The sequence below is a fragment of the Drosophila suzukii genome, chromosome 3 (assembly GCF_043229965.1).
Source record: "Drosophila suzukii chromosome 3, CBGP_Dsuzu_IsoJpt1.0, whole genome shotgun sequence".
Lineage (NCBI taxonomy): Eukaryota > Metazoa > Arthropoda > Insecta > Diptera > Drosophilidae > Drosophila > Drosophila suzukii.
The window spans coordinates 21578066-21592128 of NC_092082.1; the positions used below are offsets into that span (position 1 = coordinate 21578066).

At 45.5% G+C, this 14063-nt stretch overlaps 4 protein-coding genes and 1 long non-coding RNA gene across 7 annotated transcripts; 2 read left to right on the top strand and 3 right to left on the bottom strand.

Annotated features, from left to right (window-relative positions):
- The first annotated feature begins 287 nt into the window (after positions 1-287).
- Positions 288-7404, top strand: Brr2 (U5 small nuclear ribonucleoprotein l(3)72Ab). 2 transcript variants are annotated; one of them, XM_017079736.4, is made up of 6 exons: positions 288-450; positions 559-1254; positions 1318-6061; positions 6129-6303; positions 6357-6639; positions 6704-7404. In XM_017079736.4, exons 1-6 carry the CDS (start codon positions 406-408, stop codon positions 7187-7189), a joined length of 6429 nt encoding a protein of 2142 aa, XP_016935225.2. In that variant the 5' UTR covers positions 288-405; the 3' UTR covers positions 7190-7404. The 2 variants fall into 2 exon arrangements, with proteins under 2 accessions (XP_016935225.2, XP_065721098.1); XM_065865026.2 differs by having other exon boundaries at positions 559-6061.
- Positions 7405-7697: 293 nt separating this feature from the next.
- LOC108013776 (PE-PGRS family protein PE_PGRS5) lies at positions 7698-9297 on the bottom strand. The gene is made up of 2 exons (XM_036816448.3): positions 9072-9297; positions 7698-8608 (listed from the first exon to the last, which is right to left on the bottom strand). Exons 1-2 carry the CDS (start codon positions 9187-9189, stop codon positions 7806-7808), a joined length of 921 nt encoding a protein of 306 aa, XP_036672343.3. The 5' UTR covers positions 9190-9297; the 3' UTR covers positions 7698-7805.
- A 576-nt stretch (positions 9298-9873) lies between these two features.
- elgi (E3 ubiquitin-protein ligase NRDP1 elgi) lies at positions 9874-11642 on the bottom strand. Its single transcript, XM_017079737.4, has 5 exons — positions 11427-11642; positions 11206-11348; positions 10688-11132; positions 10468-10633; positions 9874-10409 (listed from the first exon to the last, which is right to left on the bottom strand). The coding sequence occupies exons 1-5, from the start codon at positions 11514-11516 to the stop codon at positions 10306-10308; spliced, it is 948 nt and encodes a 315-aa protein (XP_016935226.1). The 5' UTR covers positions 11517-11642; the 3' UTR covers positions 9874-10305.
- A 296-nt stretch (positions 11643-11938) lies between these two features.
- Positions 11939-12768, top strand: LOC118877348 (uncharacterized). 2 transcript variants are annotated; one of them, XR_011604137.1, is made up of 4 exons: positions 11939-11993; positions 12048-12235; positions 12300-12421; positions 12478-12768. XR_011604137.1 is itself a non-coding variant. In XM_065864350.2 (2 exons), exons 1-2 carry the CDS (start codon positions 12253-12255, stop codon positions 12723-12725), a joined length of 417 nt encoding a protein of 138 aa, XP_065720422.2. In that variant the 3' UTR covers positions 12726-12768. The 2 variants fall into 2 exon arrangements, 1 of the variants encoding a protein (XP_065720422.2); XM_065864350.2 differs by lacking the exons at positions 11939-11993; positions 12048-12235 and having other exon boundaries at positions 12253-12421.
- Positions 12769-12831: 63 nt separating this feature from the next.
- Positions 12832-13439, bottom strand: LOC139353034 (uncharacterized). The gene is made up of 2 exons (XR_011604138.1): positions 13280-13439; positions 12832-13224 (listed from the first exon to the last, which is right to left on the bottom strand). It is a non-coding gene; the product is annotated as an uncharacterized lncRNA (long non-coding RNA).
- Between the last annotated feature and the right edge of the window lie 624 nt (positions 13440-14063).

Here is a 14063-nt window from a genome sequence, read left to right on the forward strand (position 1 = left end):
AGATGTAATTTCAATCTTTTACGTAAGCTCTTTATACAACGATTTAACTTAAAATTTCTATATTGTCGTTATAAAAATAAATAACTATTATATTTTTAACTATTATATTCAAATTTGTGATTACTCAACAAATAAAATAATTTGCTATTAGTAATTATAATAATAAATATAATTATAAGCAAACAATTTGTTATGATTAAAAACTAATTTAAATTTTTGAATATATACCAAATGGTAGAAATCGTACGCATTGTGTGAATGACACTTTTGTGTGAATGGAACAACTTAAATGCAACTCTGTGGTGGCCAACCACAAACAGCGGCTTTTCACTTTAAAATTATTGAAAAATCTATTAAAATAGGTTAATTTAAGTAAATAACAACCGTAAAACCAACTCAACAGACATGGCGGATGCCGCAGCTCGTCAGCTGCAGTACGAGTACAAGGCGGTAAGTGCGGAACCTCGGAATCCAGGCCGGAAAAAGTTTCCCCATTCCATGCGGCGTCTCCGCAGAATTTCACAAACATATGTATTAAATGTGTTTTCCTTATTTCAGAACTCCAATCTTGTGCTGCAAGCCGATGTACGACTCATCGAACGTCCGCGGCGCGATGAGGCCACCGGCGAGGTGTGCTCCTTGGTGGGAAAGCTTGACGGAACCCGGATGGGCGATCGCTACCAGCGGACGAAGCCGGAGAAAACGGAGGAGCGCAAGGTGAAGCGCCAGAAGCGAGATGAGGCTCAGTACGATTTCGAGCGGATGAAGGGCGCCACACTGCTCTCCGAGGGCATCGACGAGATGGTCGGTATTGTCTATCGACCCAAGACGCAGGAAACCCGCCAGACCTACGAGGTTCTGCTCAGTTTCATTCAGGAAGCTCTGGGCGACCAGCCCAGGGACATCCTGTGCGGTGCCGCCGACGAGATCCTGGCTGTGCTGAAGAACGATCGCCTAAAGGATCGGGAGCGAAAGAGGGACGTGGACAGTTTGCTGGGTGCAGTCACCGACGAGCGCTTTGCCCTGTTGGTTAACCTGGGTAAGAAGATTACAGACTTCGGCAGCGATGCCGTGAACGCATTGACTGCTGCTCCCAACAACGAGGAGCAGATCGATGAAACCTACGGCATCAATGTGCAGTTTGAGGAATCCGAGGAGGAGAGCGACAACGACATGTATGGCGAGATTCGTGATGATGATGCCCAGGACGAGGGCGAAGAGGCGCGCATTGATCACACCCTGCATGCGGAGAATGTGAGTTATACAAGTAAAATTGGGAATCCTCTTTATAATTCATATTTCGTTCCCCTTTCACAGCTGGCCAACGAGGAAGCCGCCAATAATGTTAAAAAAGAGCGCTCTTTGCATCCTTTGGACATAGATGCCTACTGGTTGCAGCGTTGCCTGAGCAAGTTCTACAAGGATGCCATGGTGTCGCAAAGCAAGGCCGCCGATGTGCTTAAGATCCTCAAAGATGCCGCCGACGATCGCGATTGCGAAAACCAATTGGTGCTGCTTCTGGGATACGATTGCTTTGATTTCATCAAGCAGCTGAAGCTTAATCGCCAAATGGTCCTGTACTGCACCATGCTGGCGTCAGCTCAAACTGACAGCGAGAGACAAAGGATTCGCGAGAAAATGCGCGGGAATTCCGCGCTAGCCAAGATTCTCCGGCAGTTGGACACGGGAAAGGCAGAGGAGCAGGACGAGGGCGAATCTCGTGGCAGTAAGCGTGGCAAAGGGGATGCAGAGGATGGAGGAGCGGCAGCTGCAGGTCAGGTGGCCGGTGTGCGGCAACTACTTGAATTGGACGAGATGGCTTTCACTCAGGGATCGCACTTTATGGCCAACAAACGCTGTCAACTGCCCGATGGTTCCTACCGGAAACAGCGCAAGGGCTACGAAGAGGTGCACGTGCCTGCCCTGAAACCAGTACCCTTCGATGACAACGAGGAGCTTCAGCCGGTGGACAAGCTCCCGAAATACGTACAGCCCGTGTTCGAGGGTTTTAAGACCCTCAATCGCATACAAAGTCGTCTGTACAAGGCCGCGTTGGACAGTGACGAGAATATGCTGCTGTGTGCCCCCACTGGAGCGGGTAAAACCAATGTTGCGCTGCTAACCATGATGCGGGAGATTGGTAAGCACATCAACGAAGATGGCACCATCAATGCGCAGGATTTCAAGATCATTTACGTGGCTCCCATGAAGTCACTGGTACAGGAAATGGTGGGCAATTTTGGACGACGCCTCGCCTGCTATAATCTGACGGTCTCCGAATTGACCGGAGATCACCAGCTGACCAGGGAACAGATTGCTGCCACCCAGGTGATTGTGTGCACACCGGAAAAGTGGGATATTATCACTCGAAAGGGCGGAGAGCGTACATTCGTGAGCCTAGTGCGATTGGTAATTATAGATGAGATCCACCTGCTTCACGACGAACGAGGTCCAGTGCTGGAAGCCCTGGTGGCGCGTACCATTAGGAATATTGAGACCACCCAGGAGGAGGTGCGACTGGTGGGTTTATCGGCCACACTTCCAAACTACCAGGATGTGGCCACTTTCTTACGAGTGAAACCCGATAAAGGCCTCTTCTACTTTGACAACAGCTATCGGCCGGTGTCCCTTGAGCAGCAGTACATCGGCGTGACGGAGAAGAAGGCTCTGAAGCGCTTCCAGGTGATGAACGAGATTGTATACGAAAAGACCATGGAGCATGCCGGACGGAATCAGGTGCTCGTTTTCGTACACTCGCGTAAGGAGACTGGAAAAACGGCGAGGGCCGTTAGGGACATGTGCCTGGAGCAAGACACCCTTGGAAGCTTCCTAAGGGAGGGATCAGCTAGCATGGAGGTGCTCCGCACTGAAGCAGAGCAAGTGAAGAACACAGAGCTAAAGGAGCTGCTACCCTACGGATTTGCAATCCATCATGCAGGAATGACCCGTGTCGATCGAACTCTGGTGGAGGATCTTTTCGCAGATCGGCACATTCAGGTGCTAGTTTCCACCGCCACGTTGGCTTGGGGTGTGAATCTTCCAGCTCATACGGTTATCATCAAGGGAACGCAGGTCTACAACCCGGAAAAAGGTCGCTGGGTGGAGCTGAGTGCTTTGGATGTCCTGCAGATGTTGGGTCGTGCTGGAAGACCGCAGTATGACACCAAGGGTGAGGGTATTCTCATTACCAATCACAGTGAACTGCAGTTCTATCTCTCCCTGCTCAACCAGCAATTGCCCATTGAGTCGCAATTCATCTCCAAGCTCCCTGACATGCTGAATGCAGAGATTGTGCTGGGGACGGTGCAACATCTACAGGACGCAGTGAACTGGTTGGGCTATACTTACCTGTACATCAGGATGCTGAGGAACCCAACTTTGTATGGCGTATCCCACGATGCCATAAAGGCGGATCCTTTGTTGGAGCAGCATCGGGCTGATCTCTTGCATACCGCAGCCTGCTGTCTAGAGAGGAGTGGTCTTGTTAAATACGATCGAAAGACGGGACACTTCCAGGTGACGGATCTCGGGCGCATTGCCTCCCACTACTACCTCACCCACGAAACCATGTTGACCTACAACCAGCTTCTCAAGCAAACTCTTAGTGAGATCGAGCTGTTTCGCGTTTTCTCCCTGTCCTCGGAGTTCCGACACATTTCCGTCCGAGAAGAGGAAAAGTTGGAGCTGCAGAAGCTAATGGAACGAGTGCCCATTCCCATTAAGGAGTCCATTGAGGAGCACAGCGCCAAGGTGAATGTTCTGCTGCAAGCCTATATCTCCCAATTGAAGCTGGAGGGCTTTGCCTTGATGTCGGACATGGTGTTTATCACTCAATCCGCAGCCCGTCTAATGAGGGCTATCTTCGAGATTGTCCTGACACGCGGGTGGGCTCAATTGGCGGACAAAACGTTGACGCTTTGTAAAATGATCGATAGGAGGATGTGGCAATCGATGACTCCACTGAGGCAGTTCAAGAAGATGCCCGACGAGATTGCCAAGAAGCTGGAGAAAAAGCACTTCCCATGGGGAAGGCTTTACGACTTGGAGCCCCATGAACTGGGTGAGCTGATCAGAGTGCCCAAGCTGGGTAAAACTATCCATAAGTTTGTGCACCAGTTTCCCAAGTTGGAGCTCTCCACGCACATTCAACCCATAACAAGGGGAACTCTAAGAGTGGAACTCACGATCACACCGGATTTCCAATGGGATGAGAAGGTGCATGGAGCGTCTGAAGGTTTCTGGGTGTTGATCGAAGATGTGGACTCGGAACTCATTCTCCATCACGAGTTCTTCTTGTTAAAGCAGAAGTATTCCCAGGATGAGCATCAGCTGAAGTTCTTTGTGCCCGTTTTTGAACCCTTGCCTCCGCAATACTTCCTCCGAATTGTCTCGGATCGCTGGATAGGAGCAGAAACCCAATTGCCCGTCTCGTTCCGACACTTGATTTTGCCGGAAAAGAATATGCCACCCACTGAGCTGCTGGATCTGCAACCACTTCCAATTAGTGCGTTGCGGCAGCCAAAGTTTGAATCGTTTTATTCGCAACGCTTCCCGCAGTTCAATCCCATCCAGACTCAGGTCTTCAACGCGGTTTACAACAGTGATGAAAATGTCTTTGTTGGAGCTCCAACTGGATCCGGAAAGATGACAATTGCTGAGTTTGCCATTATGCGGTTGTTCACCACTCAATCGGATGCCAGATGTGTCTATTTGGTTTCGCAAGAGGCTCTGGCAGATCTTGTCTTTGCGGATTGGCATAGTAAGTTTGGTGCACTGGACATAAAAGTGGTTAAATTGACTGGAGAAACTGGAACTGATCTGAAGCTGATAGCCAAGGGTCAGCTGGTCATTACAACTGCGGACAAGTGGGATGTGTTGTCCCGCCGATGGAAGCAAAGGAAGAACGTGCAATTGGTGAACCTGTTCATTGTGGACGAACTGCAGTTGGTGGGCGGCGAGGATGGACCTGTGCTGGAGATTGTGTGCTCTAGGATGCGATACATAAGTTCGCAGATTGAGAAGCAGATCAGGATAGTGGCCCTGTCCGCTTCTCTTACTGATGCCAGAGATGTGGCCCAGTGGTTGGGCTGTAATCCCAATGCCACCTTTAACTTCCATCCAAGTGTGCGACCCATTCCGCTGGAGCTGCACATCCAAGGATTCAATGTCACTCACAACGCCACCAGGATAGCCACGATGTCCAAGCCGGTTTACAATGCCATTCTCAAGTACAGCGCCCACAAGCCAGTGATTGTTTTCGTCTCGTCCAGAAAGCAGGCCAGGCTCACAGCAATTGATGTTCTGACCTACGCCGCCTCGGACTTGCAACCGAATCGGTTCTTCCATGCCGAGGAGGAGGATATCAAGCCGTTCCTAGAGAGAATGACGGATAAAACTTTGAAGGAGACTCTAGCCCAAGGAGTGGCCTATCTGCATGAGGGACTATCCGCCTCCGATCATCGCCTTGTGGAGCAACTCTTTGACTCCGGCGCTGTGCAAGTAGCCGTTGTCTCCAGGGACCTCTGCTGGGGCATGAGCATCTCTGCCCACTTGGTGATCATCATGGACACGCAATTCTACAACGGCAAGAATCATTCCTATGAGGATTACCCCATTACGGATGTGCTGCAGATGATTGGACGAGCCAATCGGCCCAACGAGGATGCGGATGCCAAGTGTGTGTTGATGTGCCAGAGCAGCAAGAAGGATTTCTTCAAGAAGTTCATCAACGAACCGCTGCCCATCGAAAGTCATTTGGACCATCGAATGCACGACCACTTTAACGCCGAAGTGGTGACGAAGACGATCGAAAACAAGCAGGATGCAGTGGATTATCTTACCTGGACATTCCTATACAGGAGATTAACCCAAAATCCCAATTACTATAATCTACAGGGGGTCACGCATCGCCATCTTTCCGATCATCTTTCGGAGTTGGTGGAGAATACGCTGAGCGATTTGGAGCAGTCAAAATGTATCAGCGTTGAGGACGATATGGACACCCTTCCACTTAATCTGGGCATGATTGCAGCATACTATTACATTAACTACACAACGATCGGTAAGAAGCATAACTATGAGGTTAAAGTAAATATCATCTATATTTCCTTTTATTTTGTTTCCCTTAGAACTCTTCAGTTTGTCCCTTAACAGCAAAACGAAAGTGCGTGGCCTGCTGGAGATTATTTCATCGGCAGCTGAGTACGAGGATGTGGTGGTTAGGCATCATGAGGAGCAGGTCCTGCGCACTCTTTCGCAGCGCTTGCCAAACAAGCTGACCGGACCCAATGAAACGGCTCCAAAGTAAGCTAGCCATACACCAATTATACCAGAAATCATAACCAATCAAATTTTAGATTCAATGATCCCCACATCAAGACCAATTTGCTGCTCCAGGCTCATCTTTCAAGATTGCAGTTGGGGCCTGAACTGCAGGGCGATACTGAACAGATTCTGAGCAAGGCCATCCGCCTCATTCAGGCCTGTGTGGATGTGCTGAGTTCGAACGGCTGGCTCTCGCCGGCTGTGGCTGCCATGGAGCTGGCCCAGATGGTCACACAAGCCATGTGGAGCAAGGACTCGTATTTGAAACAGTTGCCACACTTTAGTCCTGAGATTGTCAAGCGGTGCACAGAAAAGGTAAGCTCTTAGACAATTTTATAATTTACAACTTTTCTAATGGAGTTTCGCTCGTGTTTCTCAGAAAATCGAAACCGTCTTTGATATCATGGAACTGGAGGATGAGGATCGTACCCGCCTGCTGCAGCTCTCTGATTTACAAATGGCCGATGTGGCCCGTTTCTGTAACCGGTATCCCAACATTGAGCTGAACTACGAGGTGGTGGACAAAGATCGTATTAACTCCGGGTCAACCGTCAATGTGGTGGTTCAACTTGAGCGTGAGGATGAGGTTACCGGCCCAGTCATCGCTCCCTTTTTCCCGCAGAAACGCGAGGAAGGATGGTGGGTTGTCATCGGTGATCCCAAGACCAATTCCCTGCTTTCCATCAAACGGCTCACGCTGCAGCAGAAGGCAAAGGTCAAGCTTGACTTTGTGGCCCCTAGTCCGGGCAAACACGACTACACTCTGTACTACATGAGCGATTCCTACTTGGGCTGCGATCAGGAGTACAAGTTTTCGATTGAAGTGGGCGATTTCCAGTCTGAAAGCGAGAGCGAGTCAGATTAGTTATCTTAAGGAACATCAGTTGGGCGTAGTCGCGCAAATAAAGATCAACCATTTTACAATTTAATCCCAATAATTGTGGCAATAATTTTTAATCGATTCTTAAATTACCTGCGAGTAGCACAAATTTGTAAATGCAATGCTGGGGAAAATTATTTTATTATTTTTATCAGACCGTAAAAAATGAATAAAAACAATTATTGACAAATCACCAAAAACTACGAGTAGGATTTTATGAACAAATATTTGTAATCACCAATTATTGTATTAATTTTAATATTAAATAGGATTTTATAAAAACAAAAATTGAAACCAATACAAGAATTACTAGAAATCGAATGTTGAAGAAATGAATAGGTTCATATTTAAAATCGACTGCACTTTCAGAAGAAAATAATAACCATATATATAAAGGCAAATAATTTAATTATATTTTTACAAATTTTCAATAGGCGACACTATTTTGCCATGATCCTTCCCTTTTTTCCCATTTTAACTATTTCAACATATCTTAGATTCAATCATAAATATTTATTTGCATATTTTAGACATTTGCACATAGGATTGCTGACCAACAGATTAACTTGGAGGTATTTTCCGTGTGAAATACAACTTGTTTTTAACGACTGACGGAAACAGCAGAACCGTGGCTACTGCCATGGTTGGCACCTCCATTAGCGAAGCTGTTCGTGGAGCTAAAGTTGATGGTTTGTCCATTTGGCAGGTGGTACACCTGACTCAACGACGCACCGGCCGCATTATTATTTCCAAAGGGGCTGGAATTCTGGGACTGAGTAGCCGTGCTGGCGGATGAGGCACCGAATGATCCATTAGCGCTCTGCGTTTGGAAACCTTGGGCTTGTCCACTAGCTGCCGAGGAACCAGAGTCAAGTCCATTGTTGTAGTGACTGTTGGCAGCTCCGTTGGATGCGGCTTGCTCCTGGTTGTAGCCATTGGGGCCGAGTGGTCCCAGAGGATTCAACTCGACATTTGCGTTGGCATTGCCGCCATCTGGTCCGGCTCCAACATCAACGCCCGCTTTGGTTCCTCCAGCCCCGGCCGATGTGCCTGCCTGCACTTTTCCACCAAGTTGCTGCTTTCCGCCGAACCCTTGATTGCCACCGAATCCTTGATTGCCACCGAATCCTTGATTGCCTCCGAATCCTTGATTGCCACCGAAGCCTTGGTTACCACCGAATCCCCCTTCAAATCCGGGGCTTCCACCGAAACCACCGCCGAAGCCGGGATTTCCCGCATACTGATTACCGAACTGACGACCAAACTGACGCTTTACTCGCTTGTGGGTTATTCCGGAGACTTGGTCCAAAATAGAACGCACGCGACGCACCTGTGGGTTAGACTTCGGCTTGATGTACAAGGCGGATTCCACCACTACTTCCTCGATTAAGGCGCCCTTGGATGCTGTAAAACGACAAAGTTCAACATTTATTAGATTCTAAGATATAAATTACTCGAAAGTTATTAAAGATATTTTTTTTTATAGGATTATTTTTTAAATGATAAAATGGAGAACGACTACTTTTTTTTGTCAGCTATATTATTTACTTATATGTTGTTTTAAAATTGATTTATTGTTTTATTTGATTTACACCTTGCGTTCCCATTCCACCAAACCGCGAAGTCCAAAAAAACTATTTTGTAAGTATAAGGTACATTACCAGTTTCAGTTAGTCTTAACTTTCCATTTACGCAACAAAAAATAGGTATTATTTATTTTAAAAATACATTTTTGTTTTCTTTATACGCATCAAATTTTTACTTTTATGTTCATAAAAATGAAATTAATATAGCGAACTCCCCCGCCAATATTTTCAAGTCATTGAATCTATTAATTAACTTTAACGCTGCTGAAGCAACAACTTACGGAAATCATCCTCCCCGGTCTGGACCTGCTTCTCGTTTCGCTGCCTCAGTTGGGGAAACGCCGCCGCAGCCTCCAGACAGATGAGGGCCACGATTAGCACCGGAACTGACAGATTCATTGCGTATTCTTCGATTAGTTTTCTTCTGGGACTCGCAGCTGGACACGTCCGCTAGCTAGGCCTCTTCACGATCAACTGTTGGATCGCAGCCTTTCCGATCGGCCGATCAACTCTCACTTTTCAATCGCCACGGGGGGCCTTCCCCTTTGTCCGATGGCGCTAATTGCTTCTATCAATATTCAAGATGTTTCGGCAAATACGAAAAAAAAATTGGACAAAAACTGGCTTGTATAATCAAACGATTTTTGGCACATGTAACAGATGCAAACATTTAATAATGTTGTATTATGAAAAAAACAAAACGGGTGTACAAAAGCCGAAACCGGTTAGCATCTAAAGCTCGTGGAGGAACTAGTTTGGATTTCTTTTGTTTATTTTTTAACTCGGCGGTGCCCGGTTTTTGTTGCTTTTGGATTTCCTTTTCGGGAAACAGATGTTGCCCAGAACTTTTACGGGTGCCATGGGCGGAGGCGGAGTGATCTCTGCGATGTGTTGGTGTCTGTGAGTGGAGGGCATCCCAGTGAACTTCTGTCTGAGATTTCTAAATGCAGCCGATTGTCTACCCTTTCAGCTGATAAGAGGCTGGATCACTCGAATAAACAATTTTATTAAAAGTATAAACTTTCAGAAAGAGAATTAAGAGAGTTAAGAATTGGCACCATATTGAATAACAAATTTATGATATACGTAAGTTAAATACATTTTTATTACTTGTTCCAATTTTATTCTAAGAGTATTGACAAATATTTCAGAATTTTAAGAATTGAAACACGAATTAAGACACTCACAGCATTCTTCCATCAAAATGAGGATGAAGTGAACGATAACAAAGGGACATTTGTTGAGATCGCTTAATCAAACATGTAATATTAGGTATGCGACTTTTAATGGAATATGAAAAATTGTTTACGAACTAAATGAAGATTCGAAATAAATGTATAATTTTTTGTACAACTTGAAAGTCGTCATGAGGCGATTGAATGGTTTGATTTTAGAGATTATTCTTATACTATTGCTTTTAATTCTTAAACTTAAGTTAAGGAATCAACAAAACTGAGCACTGTTCGATATAGTTAGCAGTTAACCTAGGATAAGTGGTTAAGCAGCGGCGTGTGCTTACTCGATGCCATGGGCGAAGATCATGACCAGGCCGGGATCGATCATGACGTCCTCAGTCATGTGAAGGTTATCGCAGCTCAAAACGAGCACAGCCTGCTTGCCTGTGGAATAGTTTGTATTAAATGCGTGCCCGTTGGTTTCAGGATTTATCCTAGTCACCTGGAATGCGTCGACACACGTAGTTGTCGTAGATTCTACGGTTGGTCTGTCGCGTCTCCAACGAACTGAGTCCGCGTGGCCAGCGTCGTTCGTGGCAAAACTCCATAAGGCTATCCAGGATGTGTGGCGGACAACCCGACTCGGACAAGGCGCGCTTGATCATGAGCTGTTAAACGGGAAGTAAGTTAATGTTTCAGCGATCGTATATCCAAGGCTTCACCTGCAGTGCATCGTCGGGCGTAGAGATCATTCCCCCCCAGCGCGTGACCCTGGCCCGTGGCAACGTGCTGCTCCAGCGGATCACCTCGTCGCGCTCCATCTGATCGGCTATTGCCCGCATCGCAGGATTGGAGACGCGCATGGCACGCATAAAGTCCTTAAATAGCTGCAGCTCCCGCTTCAGTTCGTTAATGGTTAGCTGCTGGTCAGTGAGCTCCGACTTGAGCTCGCCCATCTTCTCTGTTTGCTTAACAATCAAGGTGCGCAGCTCCCGGACGCAGTTGTGATCCTTCAGCTCGTCCTTGGGTATGTCGAAGCCGCAGCCCTTCTCACAGGGAAACGGACGCTTTGGATTGTGGATGCACTCCTCCAGATGGGAATTGTAGGCATCTAGCTTTAGGACAGCCGTGCAGCCATATGGCGAATTGTCACACGTAATTGACAGTCTGGTTGGCAGGAGTGGGAGATTAGATTGTGGCTCACGAGGAGGAGGAGGAGGAGGCCTTGGGTGGTTCTCACCTGGACAGTAGGTTGCGCAATATGCGAGGCACTGCCCGCAGGTTGGCGGTCGTCAGGGCGTTGCGATCCACAGGGCAAGTGGGCTGGCGGGTTAGCCACTCGTTAATGCATCCGCGACAGAAGGCGTGCTCACACATCACGGCCTAAATCGGTAAATATATTCAGTACATATGTGTATACATAGCGTATGTGTACTTTGCACGACTGCAAACAAAACAAACCTGCAGCGGATCTTCCAGCACCCCCGAACAGATAGGACAGGTGAGCTCCTCGTCCACCTCCCCCTGAAAGCGATTCACATCGTAGCCCATCTTAGGTCCTCAGTTTGCTGGCCATCAGCATAAATAAACTATTTATTAATAAGTTTTTTCTGCGGATTGCAAAATCGCTGCGCTTGTTTCGTGTGTGTTGTGTTTCACAACACTGTGTATGTTGGGTAGTGGTGGTGGCGCGTCAGCTATATATCGCCAGATTTGGCTTTTTTTAGTGTAAGCAAAAGGGACCGTATGGGGTATAATTTTTGAAACAAAAATCACTTTATTATTTTATTATTATTTAAAACTCAAAATGTATCTAAAAATTTGTATACATCAAATGTTGCTTTGATTTTTCTCGACAAAAATTTTTAGAAATATTTGACCAGCGTTAAACGATTCCATAATGGAAACGCGGCCTTGCACTGGTTTGGAATAGCACCTAGTGATGGGAAAAAGGTGCGTTTCAGTGGAGTCTCCAGCCTATCGGTCACCAGCACCCACAAACTATAGTTATAAGCTCCACAGAGAAATGTAAATTAAAAAAATTAACTAGAAACCGTATATCTTCATTCTACTCCATTGCAGATACTAGATTTACTTGGAGCGATATGGAGCGAATCGCTCTTCGAGCTATGGGAGGATAATTTGGATGGGCTTCGAGGGGACCGCAAAAATACACATATCTATAAAGAAATTTCCGAAAAACTGAAGGATTTCGGTCCCAATCATATGGAAGTAAAAAAGAAAATGGAAAATATGGTAAAGAGATAAAGGTAAAATAAAAGCATTCATGAATAAGCCCATTTTCAAAATACAAGTAATCATTTCAATATCTAGAAGGGAGCTGGCCAAGGTGGATCCGTCAAGGGGAAGATCCTCGTCATGGGAGCACTTTGACCGATTGGGTTACATTCTTGAGGCCACAAATAGAGTTTATGATAATCCTGCCGACAGCAAAGGTAATACCATAATAGCACCAGTAGTGTTTAGCACGTTTTCAAAACATGTCATGCAGAGTTCTTAAAATTCGCGGAGGCCAGTTGCGATATCGAGTGCTCAGAAGCAAGCAACTCTTCTTTTCCCACCGAAAATTCCTTTGAGGAGCCCTCGGGCCTTCCACCTAAAAAGAGTCCCTCTGACTTGACCGAGAGGTTGGTTGAGGCGGAGGAAAAAAAGGACGCGGCAATGGAAAAAATGGCTGAGGACTCCTCAAAATTTCAGAACCGCCTGCTGGAAATCCTGGAAAGGCGTTACAAAATGTAAGAAATTTTAGTTACATCTATAATAAAAACTATGTATATAAGAATTTTTCGGAATTTTTTTTTTAGTTTGTACTCCTGAGTTGTTGTCCCAAAGCTTGCCGAATGAGTTCTGCTCTTTTATTTGTATTGTTTATACAAACTTATTTCTTCTGCTGCTGGTCTACTGATGTCAGCCAGTTTCCGCCAATGGATCAGTTGTGAGTAATACAAAATCGTGGAGAATGCAGCAGCAAGCAATTATTAGGGTAGCGTTTTTTTTATTGTTGTCCAGTCCTTTTTCGATTCTTTGAAATCGTGCCTTAAGGTGACCAAAGGCGTTTTTGACTACTCTTATGGTAGAAAGTCGCCAAACAGATTACCTATAGTCCGAAGAGGATCCCAACGTATATAAGGCAATCGCTATTTACAGTAAACGTAGTTCGATCCAATCGGAAATTTATTTTGAAAAACGCATATGAATTTTTACGAATATCCTCCTCCCAAAAAGATCCGAGCCGGGGCTATTTTAATTTAAATTAAATTTTAAATAAAAATGAGTATCCTTAAAGTACTTACAAAGGTCCTAAGCCTTCAAGGAACCTCCGCCAAGTGTTGCAATTCCTGAAAGGTTGTTGCCGATATCGCTGCCAAATCAACGAATTTCACTACGGTTGCCTAACGTTTCACCACTGCAGTGTTTATTAATAACTCGATTCCATCCAATTCCTCCATTTCCCAATTTAATAACAACTTCCTTGAGTCCACAGCTAACAGCTAATCAATTGAGTTATTGGGTTTACTCCGTTATCGATAGGTAACTCGTGTTAGGCCTCGCTTACACTACAATCGAGTTATGAAGTAATGCCCCGTTTCTAATTTGAAAGTTATTGCGTTGACTTACAGTTTAAGGGCAACAAATCAGGACATCTTGAAGACGAGCCGAGGGAGGAAAACTACTCGTTTAAAGTCTGAAAAGTCGATTTATTGTCGATTAAGTAATATTAACCAGGGCTGCTCACTTTTAAGCGGCTAAAATTAAAAGCATTTTAGGCAGATTTTTTAATATTTATGATGTATTTTTGTCGTAGGCAAATAATATTTGATCAACCAATTCACCTTATTTTCGCAAGCTTGGTGACATGCAACGAAAAGCGATATATCTACGTATATCCGTTCAATTAATTTTTATTTAATCTCTTTATTCTAAAATGGATGATACATCTGACAGTGTTGTACAAATTAGCTTCATTTAAAAACTAAATATTTGGATTGACACAGGAATCTCTTCGTCAGAAATTCGGGGAAATTGGACGTAAGCATTAATAAAAGTCTTCTTCAATTTTCCGCGCCCAAAACAATT

Excerpts from the sequence above, each read along its gene's own strand:
- elgi (XM_017079737.4), bottom strand. The coding sequence starts at position 11,516 with ATGGGCTACGATGTGAATCGCTTTCAGGGGGAGGTGGACGAGGAGCTC. Across the intron at positions 11,133-11,205 it reads TTGCGCAACCTACTGTCCAG|ACTGTCAATTACGTGTGACA; the intron begins GTGAGAACCACC and ends CCTGCCAACCAG. Across the intron at positions 10,410-10,467 it reads CGTGTGTCGACGCATTCCAG|GCAAGCAGGCTGTGCTCGTT; the intron begins GTGACTAGGATA and ends ACTATTCCACAG.
- LOC118877348 (XM_065864350.2), top strand. The coding sequence starts at position 12,253 with ATGAATAAGCCCATTTTCAAAATACAAGTAATCATTTCAATATCTAGA. Across the intron at positions 12,422-12,477 it reads TAATCCTGCCGACAGCAAAG|AGTTCTTAAAATTCGCGGAG; the intron begins GTAATACCATAA and ends CATGTCATGCAG.
- Brr2 (XM_065865026.2), top strand. The coding sequence starts at position 406 with ATGGCGGATGCCGCAGCTCGTCAGCTGCAGTACGAGTACAAGGCG. Across the intron at positions 451-558 it reads TGCAGTACGAGTACAAGGCG|AACTCCAATCTTGTGCTGCA; the intron begins GTAAGTGCGGAA and ends TCCTTATTTCAG. Across the intron at positions 6,304-6,356 it reads CCCAATGAAACGGCTCCAAA|ATTCAATGATCCCCACATCA; the intron begins GTAAGCTAGCCA and ends ATCAAATTTTAG.
- LOC108013776 (XM_036816448.3), bottom strand. The coding sequence starts at position 9,189 with ATGAATCTGTCAGTTCCGGTGCTAATCGTGGCCCTCATCTGTCTGGAG. Across the intron at positions 8,609-9,071 it reads GACCGGGGAGGATGATTTCC|CATCCAAGGGCGCCTTAATC; the intron begins GTAAGTTGTTGC and ends GTCGTTTTACAG.